General features: G+C 47.3%; 1 protein-coding gene across 6 annotated transcripts in view; it reads right to left on the reverse strand.

Annotated features, from left to right (window-relative positions):
* The window catches only part of SYN3 (synapsin III), a 174,245-nt gene that overhangs the window by 113,347 nt on the left and 44,591 nt on the right, over positions 1–16,307 (reverse strand). For 5 of the 6 annotated variants that reach the window (XM_069966574.1, XM_069966553.1, XM_069966563.1 and 2 more), the window contains exon 3: positions 12,000–12,057. In XM_069966574.1, the coding sequence (XP_069822675.1) occupies positions 12,000–12,057 (58 nt within the window). Of the gene's footprint in view, positions 1–8,536; positions 8,751–11,999; positions 12,058–16,307 lie in introns of those variants that run through there. The other variant, XM_069966591.1, reaches the window with a different exon arrangement.

Genomic DNA, 16,307 nt, shown 5'->3' on the forward strand with positions numbered 1-16,307 from the left:
AATACTACCTAAAACAGCCCGCATCATATTACCAGACCTCATATAATTCTGCCATATGCAGTAACCAGATAAAACACAGATAATACTATCCCATATAGTCCACATATTACTACCATATCATTCTCACATAAGACTGCCATATACTGCTTTTATAATACCACCAAATATACTAAATAGGCCCCAAATAATACCGCCTTAAAACTACCACACGTCCCACATTATAAATGCCCTGATATTAATGCTATAGCCATCCTATATAATACTACCACATAATAATACGCAGCAATGGCGCTGTCTTATAACAATATTATTGGTAACCCATAGCAACTAATCACAGCTCCCATAGCAACCAATCACATTTTACCAGAGAAATAGAAGAGAAGTGAAAGCTGAGCTGTAATTGGTTGCTATGGGAGCTGTGATTGGTTGATTGGTTGCTATGGGCAACAAAGGATCCTATGACAAGACAGCGCCATAAATCTCCCTCTATGTCCCAGTCAGTTTGCAACACGTGGCGATAAGTGGCATGAAGACCACATACAGTACCGACCTGGTGCCTGGAGCCCACATTATATTTCCACACATAGTACTGTCACATACAGGTAATAAATAATGCCCCCTATAGACCCCACATAATACTGTCACATACAGGTAATATAATACCACTGTAGTGTTCCCAAATAATGGCCCCTATAGACCCCACATAATACTGCCACATACAGGTAATATAATACCACCCTAGTGCTCTCAAATAATGCCCCCTATACCAATGTTCCCACATAATACTACTCCATGTAGTCCACATACTACTGCCATATAGTTTACATACAGTATTTGTATTTGATAAGCCAGACACAGTGGTTGGTGTTTACCTCACAGCCGCCCTCCTCCCTGTCCGGTTGTATCATGAGATGTCTCTTATTATAGCGGTGTCTTTCCCACACGTATGGTTGTATTATGTGATGTCTCTTATTATAGCGGTGTCGTATGGACCTGGTTGTATTATGTGATGTCTCTTATTATAGCGGTGTCGTATGGGCCGCGTTGTATTATATGATGTCTCTTATTATAGCGGTGTCGTATGGGCCGCGTTGTATTATATGATGTCTCTTATTATAGCGGTGTCTTTCTCAAACACACGTATGGGCCTGGTTGTATTATGTGATGTCTCTTATTATAGCGGTGTATTATGGGCCGCATTGTATTATATGATGTTGTATGGACCTGATTGTATTATGTGATGTCTCTTATTATAGCGGTGTCGTATGGGCTGGTTGTATTATGTGATGTCTCTTATTATAGCGCTGTCTTTCGTATTATGTGATGTCTCTTATTATAGCGGTGTCGTATGGGCTGGTTGTATTATGTGATATCTCTTATTATAGTGGTGTTGTATGGGCTGGTTGTATTATGTGATGTCTCTTATTATAGCGGTGTCGTATGGACCTGGTTGTATTATGTGATGTCTCTTATTATAGCGGTGTCGTATGGACCTGGTTGTATTATGTGATGTCTCTTATTATAGCACTGTCTTTCGCATTATGTGATGTCTCTTATTATAGCGGTGTCTTTCCCCCACACGTATGGGCCTGGTTGTATTATGAGATGTCTCTTATTATAGCGGTGTCGTATGGACCTGATTGTATTATGTGATGTCTCTTATTATAGCGGTGTCGTATGGACCTGGTTGTATTATGAGATGTCTCTTATTATAGCGGTGTTGCATGGACCTGGTTGTATTATGTGATGTCTCTTATTATAGCGGTGTCTTTCCCACACACGTATGGGCCGGTTGTATTATGTGATGTCTCTTATTATAGCGGTGTCGTATGGGCTGGTTGTATTATGTGATGTCTCTTATTATAGCGGTGTCTTTCTCACACACACGTATGGGCCGGTTGTATTATGTGATGTCTCTTATTATAGCGCTGTCTCTCACACACACGTATGGGCCGGTTGTATTATGTGATGTCTCTTATTATAGCGGTGTCGTATGGGCTGGTTGTATTATGTGATGTCTCTTATTATAGCGGTGTCGTATGGACCTGATTGTATTATGAGATGTCTATTATAGCGGTGTCTTATGGACCTGATTGTATTATGAGATGTCTCTTATTATAGCGGTGTCTTATGGACCTGATTGTATTATGAGATGTCTCTTATTATAGCGGTGTCTTATGGACCTGATTGTATTATGAGATGTCTCTTATTATAGCGGTGTCTTATGGACCTGATTGTATTATGTGATGTCTCTTATTATAGCGGTGTCTTTCCCACACGTATGGTTGTATTATGTGATGTCTCTTATTATAGCGGTGTCTTATGGACCTGATTGTATTATGAGATGTCTCTTATTATAGCGCTCTTGTTCCCACACCCTCCCATGTTTATCCTATTGCTGCAGACAGCTCGGTTGTGGCACTAGGATATCCTCCTGACGTCCTGTCCGCAGATGAGCGCTGAAGCCCCTGCAGGACTGTCTGCATTACACCTCCTGGCGGTCCTTGGCCTGTACGGGTGGGGGGTGTCAGGCAGAGGTTAGCCACCACTAATAATATCTCCTGCTCAGCTCCCACAGCCCATAGTGCACCCTCCTGCCACTTTACCCATCATCATATACATAGTCAGGGGATGCCGCCATTATGCTCCGAATATAGATACTAAGTATCTTCCTATTATAGCCCCGTATAACACTGAGGTTATATATAGTCAGGACCCACCTACACAGGAATATCACCCGCATTAATACCGGAAGGCTTAGGCCTGGTTCACATTACCATTTTGCTGTCCGTTTAATGTATCCGTTCTATGAAAAAAAATGGAGGCAAAAACGGATGGTAAAAACGGACGCTGTTCCGGACCATTTCGTAACGTACAACGTGATTGATCAGGCTGTTTAGTCACATGCAGGGCCGGCTCTAGGTGTTTGCGGGCCCTTGGGCGACAGAGCCTCAGCGGGCCCCTCATCCATCCACACACAATGCACGATCATTTGAGACACCACTAACATACACAAACATACATTACTGACATAGACACTGACTGACACACACGTTACTGACTGACTGACATAGACACTGGCTGACTGACTGACACACACGTTACTGACTGACTGACATAGACACTGGCTGACTGACTGAAACACACACACACAGTAATTACAGCTAAGTCTTCTCCCTCTTCCTCTCTGCCAGGCTGCTCTCCACACTGTATAATTAGGTTGAGGACCTGCAGGTCATGTGATCAGGTCCTTTATCCCTCTCCCTGCAGGACGCTGGCAGGTCCTGCTCTTTCTCCTGTGTCTTCTGATGTTCAACGCTCACCCTGCGCTACAGTGAGCTTGCTGAACATCAGAACACCGGGCCACCATCCCTCTCTGGGACACTGGAGGCGCTGGGGCCCCAGGTAAGCCCTGTGCTAACGCCGGCCCTAGTCACATGTCCTGTTCGGTCTGTACAGTCCGCAAGTCACATGTCCGGCTTGGTCTGTATGCGCTGGGCCACTCCGCTGAGGGTAGTAGTAGGTGGTAGTACTGGGTAGAAACCCAGTTAGCCACTTGCCTGATGGTAGTCACGGTATGGGCACGAGGGATAGCAGCTGTAGACTGGGAACCTGACCAAGCGGAGGCCGAGCAATTCCTCGTTGTCCTTAGTCAGGGCACCAATAACTACACCAATGCCAAGGTTCAGAAACAACGGTAGTTGTGTATTTATTATAACGGTGGTAACTAGTAGCAACAGTCTCTCCGGATGCAACCGGGTATAAGGCAGACTTGGATAAGGCAGAGTAATGGGTGATGCTGCAATAGGCTGTGATGATAGCGTGCTGAATGATGGGAGTAGTAGTGATACTGAAGTTGAGATGCTGGGCGGAAAGAAACTGAGATGAATACTTGCTGTGGCTGAAGGAAGATGATGAGAGGAATGACTGAAGAACGGCCAAGATCTTTAGTATAGATGAGGATCTTGAGACTTGAGAATAAAGACACAGCCAGGTCCCGACTGGACCGGTACACTTCTTGTGACACTGGAGCAGCAGAGCACACGTATTTCTCTCCTGGCAGTGGAGAGAGGTCACACACACCCTATCCCCTTGAAGGTAGGGGATAGGACTCAGGAACAACAGAGCAACACACCCTTCTCCCCTAAAGGTGGAGAGAAAACTGAGGTAGGACAGGAAGTCACATGGTATTCCCCGCCAAAGCTCGATGGCCATTGGGGTTACCATGGAAGCAGGGGACAGTCACGTGACACCAAGCCATTGCATCATCACTCCATTAGGACATATAGGACCAAATATACATGAAAATGAGTGAAACAGCAGACCTGAATACTGAGAGGGGTGACACATCATACAGTTTGCAGTGTATTATAGTTTTCCATAACAGAGGCAATAACATATTGACTGACTCAGATATAAAGATACACTTTGAAGGAAACAACAAGAGAAGGAACTCTGTTCTGGGACACTGCATGTACAGTTTGTGGTCTGCAGGTCACATGTCTGCCTCGGTCTCTACAGTCCACGGTTCACATGTCTGGCTCGGTCTGTACAGTTCGCAGTGTGCGGGTCACATGTCTAATTCAGTCTGTACAGTCCCCAGGTCACATTTCTGCTTTGGTCTGTGGGTCACATGTCCGCCTCGGTCTGTGGGTCACATGTCCGCCTCGGTCTGTGGGTCACATGTCCGCCTCGATCTGTGGGTCACATGTCCGCCTCGGTCTGTTAAGTCCGTAGGTCACATATCCGCCTCGGTCTGTGGGTCACGTATCCACCTCGGTCTGTACAGTCTGTGGGTCACATGTCCGCCTCGGTCTGTGGGTCACATGTCCGCCTCGGTCTGTACAATCTGTGGGTCACATGTCCGCCTCGATCTGTGGGTCACATGTCCGCCTCGGTCTGTACAGTCCGTGGATCACATGTCCACCTTGGTTCGTGGGTCACATGTCCGCCTCGGTCTGTACAGTCAGTGGGTCACATGTCCACCTCGGCCTGTACAGTCTATGGGTCACATGTCCGCCTCGGTCTGTGGGTCACATGTCCGCCTCGGTCTGTGGGTCAAATATCTGCCTCGGTCTGTACAGTCCGTGGGTCACATGTCCGCCTTGGTCTGTACAGTCAGTGAGTCACATGTCCGCCTCGGTCTGTACAGTCTGTGGGTCACATGTCCACCTCGGTCTGTACAGTCTATGGGTCACATGTCCGCCTCGGTCTGTGGGTCAAATATCTGCCTCGGTCTGTACAGTCCGTGGGTCACATGTCCGCCTTGGTCTGTACAGTCCGTGGGTCACATGTCCGCCTCGGTCTGTACAATCCGTGAGTCACATGTCCACCTCGATCTGTACAGTCCATGGGTCACATGTCTGCCTCGGTCTCTGGGGCACATGTCCGCCTCAGTCTGTGGGTCACATGTCCGCCTCGGTCCTTATAGTCCGTGGGTCACATGTCCGCCTTGGTCTGTGGGTCACATGTCCGCCTCGGTCTGTACAGTCCATGGGTCACATGTCCACCTCAGTCTGTACAGTCCATGGGTCACATGTCCGCCTCGATCTGTACAGTCCATGGGCCACATGTCCACCTCAGTCTGTGGGTCACATGTCCGCCTCGGTCTGTGGGTCACATGTCCGCCTCGGTCTGTGGGTCACATGTCCGCCTCGGTCTGTGGGTCACATATCCGCCTCGGTCTGTTCAGTCCATGGGTCACATGTCTGTGGGTCACATGTCCGCCTCGATCTGTGGGTCACATGTCCACCTCGGTCTGTTCAGTCCAGGGCCGGCCTTGGGGTAGATGGCGCCCTGTGCGAAACTTTCTTTTAGCGCCCTCCCCCCCCACACACACACACACCTGTTGATGTCCCCGAATTATGACATAGACTAAATCTTACAGCCTCCCACCCCTCCAGACATCTCCCACAATAAAACCACAAACGAGATGGGAGGCTGTAGTAGTTAGATTTGATAGACTAAATCCTACTACAACGAGCGCCACCACCGACTGTTATATATCTGACCTTTTCATCACTTTTAGAATTTTTTTCTGGAATGTGATTTGGCCTTTTTTGCGATTACAACATTTACCATGCAAGATCAGGAATGTGATCATTTTATAGTTCAGACAATAACACTTCAGATATCAGGGAATGCAGGGGTAGTAGTTATGCACGGTTTAAGGCCCCGTTCCCACTGAGCAAAGGTAGCGGAATTCCGCAACGGAATTGTCCACCGCGGAATGCCGTTAGCCATAAACATGTTCATTCTTCAGCGCGGACAGGGCAGGAGCGCGCGCCTCCCATAGACTCCCATTATGAGCGGGAGGCTAACGGCATTCCGCGGCGGACAATTCCGTCGCGGAATTCCGCTACCTTTGCTCAGTAGGAACGGGGGTGTTATCCAGCACTTCAAAAACATGCCCACTTTTCCCCCTCTCTTTTCTCCAGTTCAGGTGTGGTTTGCAATTAAGCTCCATTTACTTCAATGGAAATCTGTTTGAAACCCCATCCAATCTGGAGACAAGGAAGGGGGAAAGTGGCCACATTTTTGTAGCGCTGGATAACCCCTTTAAGCTATAAGGGTATGCTGGGGCAGTAGTTATGCAGTGTTTCAGCTGTTGGGGTATGATGGGCGTAGTAGTTATGCACTGTTTCAGCTAGGAGGGATGCTAGGGGTAGTAGTTATGCACTGCTTTATAACATTATGGACAATTCTCTTTTTAAATCTTTTTATTTTACAAAAAAACTCCAAGAAGGCAAGGAGAGGAGAGATGTCAGTGTCTGTATATACTGTGGCAGTGCATGTATACACAGCACCAGGGTCAGTGTACATGAAGTAGATTGCCACAGTATATACAGACTCTGCACTGTCAGATGGAGAGAAAGAAAAATAAGATAGATAGGAGATAGATAGATAGATAGATAGGAGATAGATAGGAGATAGATAGGAGATAGATAGATAGGAGATAGATAGGAGATAGATAGATAGATAGATAGATAGGAGATAGATAGATAGGAGATAGATAGATAGATAGGAGATAGATAGGAGATAGATAGATAGATAGATAGATAGATAGATAGATAGATAGATAGATAGATAGGAGATAGATAGATAGATAGGAGATAGATAGATAGGAGATAGATAGATAGATAGATAGATAGATAGATAGATAGATAATAGATAGATAGATAGATAGATAGGAGATAGATAGATGATAGATAGATAGATAGATAGATAGATAGGAGATAGATAGATAGATAGATAGATAATAGATAGATAGATAGGAGATAGATAGATAGGAGATAGATAGATAGGTAGGAGATAGATAGGAGATAGATAGATAGATAGATAGATAGATAGATAGATAGGAGATAGATAGATAGATAGATAGGAGATAGATAGATAGATAGATAGGAGATAGATAGGAGATAGATAGATAGATAGATAGATAGGAGATAGATAGGAGATAGATAGATAGATAGATAGATAGATAGATAGGAGATAGATAGGAGATAGATAGATAATAGATAGATAGATAGATAGGAGATAGATAGATAGGAGATAGATAGATAGATAGGAGATAGATAGGAGATAGATAGATAGGAGATAGATAGATAGATAGATAGATAGATAGATAGATAGATAGATAGATAGGAGATAGATAGATAATAGATAGATAGATAGATAGATAGATAGATAGATAGATAGGAGATAGATAGATAGGAGATAGATAGGCGATAGATAGATAGATAGATAGATAGATAGATAGATAGGAGATAGATAGATAGGAGATAGATAGATAGATAGATAGATAGGAGATAGATAGGAGATAGATAGATAGGAGATAGATGGATAGATAGATAGATAGATAGATAGATAGATAGATAGATAGATAGATAGATAGATAGGAGATAGATAGATAGATAGATAGATAGGAGATAGATAGATAGATAGGAGATAGATAGATAGAGATAGATAGATAGATAGATAGATAGATAGATAGATAGATAGGAGATAGATAGATAGATAGATAGATAGATAGATAGATAGATAGATAGATAGATAGATAGGAGATAGATAGGAGATAGGAGATAGATAGGAGATAGGAGATAGATAGATAGATAGATAGATAGATAGATAGAGAGGAGATAGATAGATAGATAGATAGATAGATAGATAGATAGATAGATAGATAGATAATAGAGAGGTAGATAGGAGATAGATAGGAGATAGATAGATAGATAGATAGATAGATAATAGAGAGGTAGATAGATAGATAGATAGATAGATAGATAGGAGATAGATAGATAGATAGATAGATAGATAGATAGATAGATAGATAGATAGGAGATAGATAGATAGATAGGAGATAGATAATAGAGAGGTAGATAGATAGATAGATAGATAGGAGATAGATAGGAGATAGATAGATAGATAATAGATAGATAGATAGATAATAGAGAGGTAGATAGATAGATAATAGAGAGGTAGATGGGAGGGAGGATAGACAGCTAGACAGAGGGGAGAGAAGAATCATCAGACTTACAGCAGGGGCAGAGTATTCCGGATGCTGCATGAATTGCTGAGGAGAAGAGAGGAGGCACATGGCTGGGCAGAGGTCACAGGTCAGCACACTGCCCGGCCAGGAAGCACGGCCTGTGCTACAGAGATTAGCTGCCACACAAACAGCTGATGACCTGTCCAGCAAACAGTTCAGCAGGCTGCATTGTGGCTAGAAGAGGGTCAGTATCCCACCCGCAGTGGGCGCCAGGGGGCGTGGCTTGTCGGTGGGGGCGGGGCTTACCGGGACGAACCCGGAACATTAATCTGCCAGGTCCCTGGCCCCTCTGTCTTCGGGAGTGCCACAAACCAACCCCTATGCAAGGATGGCAGGCGGCCAGCTCGGGGGGGCACTCTGACAGACAGACAAAACATATCTCTGACAGACCAGTTAGATGTGCAGCTGACTGTCTGCCAGAGCGCCCCCCCAGCTGGCCAGGAGTGATGCGCCCTGTGCAACCGCACAGGTCGCACACCCCTAAGGCCGGCCCTGGTTCAGTCCATGGGTCACATGTCTGTGGGTCACATGTCCGCCTCGGTCTGTGGGTCACATGTCCGCCTCGGTCTGTATAGTCCGTGGGTCACATGTCCGCCTTGGTCTGTGGGTCACATGTCCGCCTTGGTCTGTACAGTCAGTGAGTCACATGTCCGCCTCGGTCTGTGGATCACATGTCCGCCTCGGTCTGTACAGTCAGTGGGTCACATGTCCACCTCGGTCTGTGGGTCACATGTCCGCCTCGGTCTGTATAGTCCGTGGGTCACATGTCCGCCTCGGTCTGTGGATCACATGTCCGCCTTGGTCTGTACAGTCAGTGAGTCACATGTCCGCCTCGGTCTGTACAGTCAGTGGGTCACATGTCCACCTCGGTCTGTGGGTCACATGTCCGCCTCGGTCTGTACAGTCAGTGGGTCACATGTCCGCCTCGGTCTGTGGGTTACATGTCCGCCTCGGTCTGTACAGTCAGTGGGTCACATGTCCACCTCGGTCTGTTCAGTCCATGGGTCACATGTCCGCCTCGGTCTGTGTAGTCCGTGGGTCACATGTCCGCCTCGGTCTGTGGATCACATGTCCGCCTTGGTCTGTACAGTCCATGGGTCACATGTCCGCCTCAGTCTGTGGGTCACATGTCCGCCTCGGTCTGTACAGTCCATGGGTCACATGTCCGCCTCCGTCTGTACAGTCCATGGGTCACATGTCCGCCTCGGTCTGTGGGTCACATGTCCGCCTCAGTCTGTACAGTCCATGGGTCACATGTCCGCCTCGGTCTGTGGGTCACATGTCCGCCTCGGTCTGTGGGTCACATGTCCGCCTCGGTCTGTACAGTCCATGGGTCACATGTCCGCCTCGGTCTGTACAGTCCATGGGTCACATGTCCGCCTTGGTCTGTGCACTCGGACCTGTGTTTAGTTTTCCGTCTCCTGGAAATTCCAGGTCCAGGAACTAAAATAGATGAAAGGTTCCGCGCTGAGGCCTCTTATCTGTCCGGTTCCTTCCGCTGGTTTTGCTTCTCGGCGGACAGTTTATGACTTCGCTTTCTGGCATTTCACAGCTGCCAAGTTTCCAGGACAAAATTAGAAGAAGAAAAAATTTCCGAAAGGGAAGAAAAAGCTAAGACAGGTCAGTGTGAGAATAGACAGGAGAAGGTAGGAGAGAGGCGAGCTGCGTCACCGCCAGAACACTGCACAGGATGTGTCCTCTCATCCAATGCAAATAAGAGGAGACCATCAACAAGTAGGTTCACTGCAAGTACAGATGATAATGTAGTCTAGGCACTGCTGACTGATCCATACTCATTGCCATAGCTAAGTGATAAGTGGAGACCATCAGTATGCAGCCTAGCTTCTGCTGACAGATCCATATCTGTACCAATGGCTATTGCCATATGGAAAAGGGCTACAAGCAGTTTACTGACTAATCCATATCTGTTTCAGAGTGTGGAGACTGTCAGTAAGTAATCTAGACTGCTGCTGACTGATCCAAATCAAAGGTATAAAGTGGAAACCATCAGTAAGCAACCTAGCCATTGCTGACTTATCTGCATATGTAACGGACAGCTCTTGCTGACGTGTTCTTGTTTGTATATTCGTCTCTTGCTCAGTGGAGACCATCAGCATGCAGCCTAGCTTCTGCTGACAGATCCATATCTGTAACCACTGGCTATTGCCATATGGGAAAGGCCTACAAATAGTTACCTGACTAATCCATATCTGTTTAAGAAGGCTGATGTCAAATGGAGACTATCAGCATGGAATCTAGGAGCTGTTGATGGATCTGAATCATCCATATAAGCTGGAGACCATCAGCATACACCAGGCCATTGCTGATTAGGATTGTTACAGCTGGCTCTTGCCATATGGAAAGGTAGACCGCCACTGCTGACTGATCTACGTGGAGACCATCAGCATGCATCAATACTTTCTTTTTTTATATATTTCTATGGCATTTTCTCTAATACACAAGTGAACAATCCCCTTAAGGTGGAAATGCCATTTAAGGTGGAATTTTTCTTTCAGCTGCTTTGCGGTCAGTTCAAAGTTTTGTGGAAAAGCCATTTAAGGTGGAATTTTTCTGCTGTCAGTGTTCACAAGTCGATCTTTTCTTAAGGTGGAACTGGCATTTAAGGTGGTTAAATTGTGGTCAGTTCACAGGTTCCTCTTTTATTAAGGTGGAATGGCACCGTTCAGGTCTTCCCGGCAGGGCGGCTATATTTAGGTGCATTGTGGGTACGGTACTTCCTTAAATAAACACACACGCGGCTATTTTTACTACCTGACTGTTTTCTCTGGGCTAGCGCCTCATCTTGGTATCTCCTTCTAAGATGCCTCTTCAGCATCTTGCCTCACGTACTCGCCCTCCCCCTACTCCTCCATCTTTCTTCCGTCCATGAATAGGGGGTTTGTTCTATAATCAGATGTGGAGAATATTAATCTAATGAAGGAATGGGAGCTGAGGTAAAGCGGGGAGGGGGGCAATGCGGGTGCAGCAAGATGGGAAGGTGGCATCATGGTGACTCTATACAACGGGGATGGGGGTGGGGAGGGCAGGGGGGTCTCATAAGACCCTGCTAATTTCTCCAGTAAACAAGCCGAAAACATTGTTCTTCTAGTCCGGTGCCAAGACAAATCTCTGTGCCCCGAGCACGTCGCTGGCAAGGCGCAGATCTTCTTTGAGTTGTGTCTGGAGTTGGCAGGGGCGAGGGCGGCACGACATTGTGCCTTCACCCTGAGCGCTGATGCTTTCTGGCGCTGTGACACGAAAAGGTCAGAAAGCAATTATTTTCTTTTGCAGCATTGAGAAGCAGAACTTTATCGGTGCCAACAACTGCGGGTACAGAATAACATTAGACCGGCAGCCATTAGCTCGGCTCTTTTTGTACTTCCTTAAAGGGGATGTCCAGGATTACAAAAACATGGCTGTATGGTTAGAGGTTGTAGAGAGGATCACCTACCTGCTCCACCCGAATCTCATATTCCTTATTCACCTTCTTCCCTCTGAAATACTTGGCCCTGTAAGGAAACACAGAGATTACATCACTTCTCACATAATAATAGCAGTGTTATAGTAGTTATATTCCTGTGTATAGGAGCAGTATTATAGTAGTTATATTCCTGTATATAGGGAGCAGTATTATAGTAGTTATATTCCTGTATATAGGGGCAGTATTATAGTAGTTATATTCCTGTATATAGGGGCAGTATTATAGTAGTTATATTTCTGTATATAGGAGCAGTATTATAGTAGTTATATTCTTGTATATAGGAGCAGTATTATAGTAGTTGTATTCTTGTATATAGGGAGCAGTATTATAGTAGTTATATTCCTGTATATAGGGGCAGTATTATAGTAGTTATATTCTTGTATATAGGAGCAGTATTATAGTAGTTATATTCCTGTATATAGGGGCAGTATTATAGTAGTTATATTCCTGTATATAGGAGCAGTATTATAGTAGTTATATTCCTGTATATAGGGGCAGTGTTATAGTAGTTATATTCCTGTATATAGGAGCAGTATTATAGTAGTTATATTCCTGTATATAGGAGCAGTATTATAGCAGTTATACGAACTGGAGAGAATGGAACGGCTGCACATCCCATCTATGGCTGATACTAATGCCGCTAGGCCTATATTAAAAATCAACACCAGAGTGTTGGGGCAGTATTATAGTAGTTATATTCCTGTATATAGGAGCAGTATTATAGCAGTTATATTCTTGTATATAGGGGGCAGTATTATAGTAGTTACTGCTCCTGTATATAGGAGCAGTACTATAGTAGCTATATTCTTGTATATAGGAGCAGTATTATACTAGTTATATCCTTGTATATAGGAGGCAGTATTATAGTAGTTATATTCCTGTATATAGGGAGCAGTATTATAGTAGTTATATTCCTGTATATAGGGAGCAGTATTATAGTAGTTATATTCCTGTATATAGGAGCAGTATTATAGTAGTTATATTCCTGTATATAGGAGCAGTATTATAGTAGTTATATTCCTGTATATAGGAGCAGTATTATAGTAGTTATATCCCTGTATATAGGGAGCAGTATTATAGTAGTTATATTCCTGTATATAGGGAGCAGTATTATAGTAGTTATATTCCTGTATATAGGAGCAGTATTATAGTAGTTATATTCCTGTATATAGGAGCAGTATTATAGTAGTTATATTCCTGTATATAGGAGCAGTATTATAGTAGGTATATTCCTGTATATATGAGCAGTATTATAGGGACAGTATTAAAATATTATAATGGTTGTGAATCCCAGGTTGAGGTCGGGGCTCTCGGACACCACTAGGGGGCCTCTGACACTGCAGACAATGGTCACTCTGTTATTACTGTGACTAATCTGCAGTGTACAGCATGGCGGAGGGGCAGTGCCGCAGTGTACAGCATAGCAGGAGGGCAGGGCTGCAGTGTACAGCATGGCGGAGGGGCAGTGCCGCAGTGTACAGCATAGCAGGAGGGCAGGGCTGCAGTGTACAGCATGGCAGAGGGGCAGGGATGCAGTATACAGCATAGCGGAGGGGCAAAGCTGCAGTGTACAGCACGGTGAAGGGGCAGTGCCGCAGTGTACAGCATAGCAGGGGGGCAGGGCTGCAGTGTACAGCATGGCAGAGGGGCAGGGATGCAGTATACAGAATGGCGGAGGGGCAGAGATGCAGTGTACAGTATGGGGGAGGGGCAGGGCCGCAGTGTACAGCATGGCAGAGGGGCAGGGATGCAGTATACAGCATGGCGGAGGGGCAGAGATGCAGTGTACAGTATGGGGGAGGGGCAGTGCCGCAGTGTACAGCATAGCAGGGGGCAGTATTATAGGGACAGTATTAAAATATTATAATGGTTGTGAATCCCAGGTTGAGGTCGGGGCTCTCGGACACCACTAGGGGGCCTCTGACACTGCAGACAATGGTCACTCTGTTATTACTGTGACTAATCACTGGATACATTTGAAACCGAAGACCTTGGAGAAGTAAAACAGCCATAGTCTCCGGTCACAAAAACACTTGATGGAAAAGTAGAATCATACAACAGATTCTTGCATGTTTTGTGAAGGAAAGCATTGACGTGTTCCCGGCAGAACCCACCGATCTGGACTTTGGCTTTCGCGGGGGGTCGATCCTGGGATCACTCTGAGCTTGTGGCTATAACGCTTTATATAATTTCTCAGGCTTAGTCATAATAACAAGTTCCCAGTATTAGCTCAGTGTTTACAGGGAAAACATGAAAAATGACCAATGTCGCAGCGCCACCTAGTGTCCAGATAGCCAGGTCATGCTGGGAGTAGTAGTCCCACATTTACCCCTTTATAATGTTATTTGCATATATAACGTGTTAAATGGAGAAATCCCCCCATGAATAGGAGGCCGATCTTTTCTTCAGGGGGGACGGGGATAATAATCTCCCATGGGAATAAGTCGGATTCTTTTCTTATGTGCCCTGATTTATTTTGGCCGTGGATTTGGTCCCCTCTTGTTTTGGCGTAGACCCTGCTGTGTATGTAGATCATGTCCCCCCTGTATCCCGCCACCGTCTGTAGGATTAGGCCAGAGATACCACACGTCCGGACAGTGTCTGCCTGGAGGATCCGGGGGGACGGGGCTCCGCTCTATGCCGGTATTGTGTGCGGATAATGGCTACAGCCGGGGGCACACTGCCTGGGAGATGGCGAGCAAAGATAGAAAAATGTTCTGCTGCATCTCACAGCGGAGGCCCGGACCCCCGCTCCTGCCTCATCGGGGATCAATGACTTCTAAGCTACACTATAGGGGCAACATGCAGCCTGGTGGAGGGGCAGAGCTGGAGTGTACAGCATGGCGGAGGGGCAGGGCTGCAGTGTACAGCATGGCGGAGGGACAGAGCCGCAGTGTACAGGATGGCGGAGGGGCAGGGCTGCAGTGTACAGCATGGCGGAGGGGCAGAGCTGTAGTGTACCACATGGCGGAGGGGCAGTGCCGCAGTGTACAGCATAGCAGGGGGGCAGGGCTGCAGTGTACAGCATGGCAGAGGGGCAGAGCCGCAGTGTACAGGATGGCGGAGGGGCAGGGCTGCAGTGTACAGCATGGCGGAGGGGCAGGGCTGCAGTGTACAGCATGGCGGAGGGGCAGAGCAGCAGTGTACAGCATGGCGGAGGGGCAGAGTAACAGTGTACAAAATGGCAGAGGGGCAGAGCAGCAGTGTACAGCATGGCAGAGGGGCAGGGATGCAGTATACAGCATGGCAGAGGGGCAGAGCAGCAGTGTACAGCATGGCGGAGGGGCAGGGCTGCAGTGTACAGCATGGCAGAGGGGCAGGGCTGCAGTGTACAGCATGGCAGAGGGGCAGGGATGCAGTATACAGCATAGCGGAGGGGCAAAGCTGCAGTGTACAGCACGGTGAAGGGGCAGTGCCGCAGTGTACAGCATAGCAGGGGGGCAGGGCTGCAGTGTACAGCATGGCAGAGGGGCAGGGATGCAGTATACAGAATGGCGGAGGGGCAGAGATGCAGTGTACAGTATGGGGGAGGGGCAGGGCCGCAGTGTACAGCATGGCAGAGGGGCAGGGATGCAGTATACAGCATGGCGGAGGGGCAGAGATGCAGTGTACAGTATGGGGGAGGGGCAGGGCCGCAGTGTACAGCATGGCAGAGGGGCAGAGCTGCAGTGTACAGCATGGCGGAGGGGCAAGGCTGCAGTGTACAGCATGGCGGAGGGGCAGGGCTGCAGTGTACAGCATGGCGGAGGGGCAGAGCTGCAGTGTACAGCATGACGGAGGGGCAGAGCTGCAGTGTACAGCATGGCGGAGGGGCAGGGCTGCAGTGTACAGCATGGCGGAGGGGCAGTGCCGCAGTGTACAGCATAGCAGGAGGGCAGGGCTGCAGTGTACAGCATGGCGGAGGGGCAGTGCCGCAGTGTACAGCATAGCAGGAGGGCAGGGCTGCAGTGTACAGCATGGCAGAGGGGCAGGGATGCAGTATACAGCATAGCGGAGGGGCAAAGCTGCAGTGTACAGCACGGTGAAGGGGCAGTGCCGCAGTGTACAGCATAGCAGGGGGACAGGGCCGCAGTGTACAGCATAGCAGGGGGGCAGGGCCGCAGTGTACAGCATAGCAGGGGGGCAGGGCCGCAGTGTACAGCATAGCAGGGGGGCAGGGCCGCAGTGTACAGCATAGCAGGGGGGCAGGGCCGCAGTGTACAGCATAGCAGGGGGGCAGGGCCGCAGTGTACAGCATAGCAGGGGGACAGGGCCGCAGTGTACAGCATAGCAGGGGGG

The sequence above is a fragment of the Dendropsophus ebraccatus genome, chromosome 1, assembly GCF_027789765.1.
Source record: "Dendropsophus ebraccatus isolate aDenEbr1 chromosome 1, aDenEbr1.pat, whole genome shotgun sequence".
In the NCBI taxonomy this organism is placed as follows: Eukaryota; Metazoa; Chordata; class Amphibia; order Anura; family Hylidae; genus Dendropsophus; species Dendropsophus ebraccatus.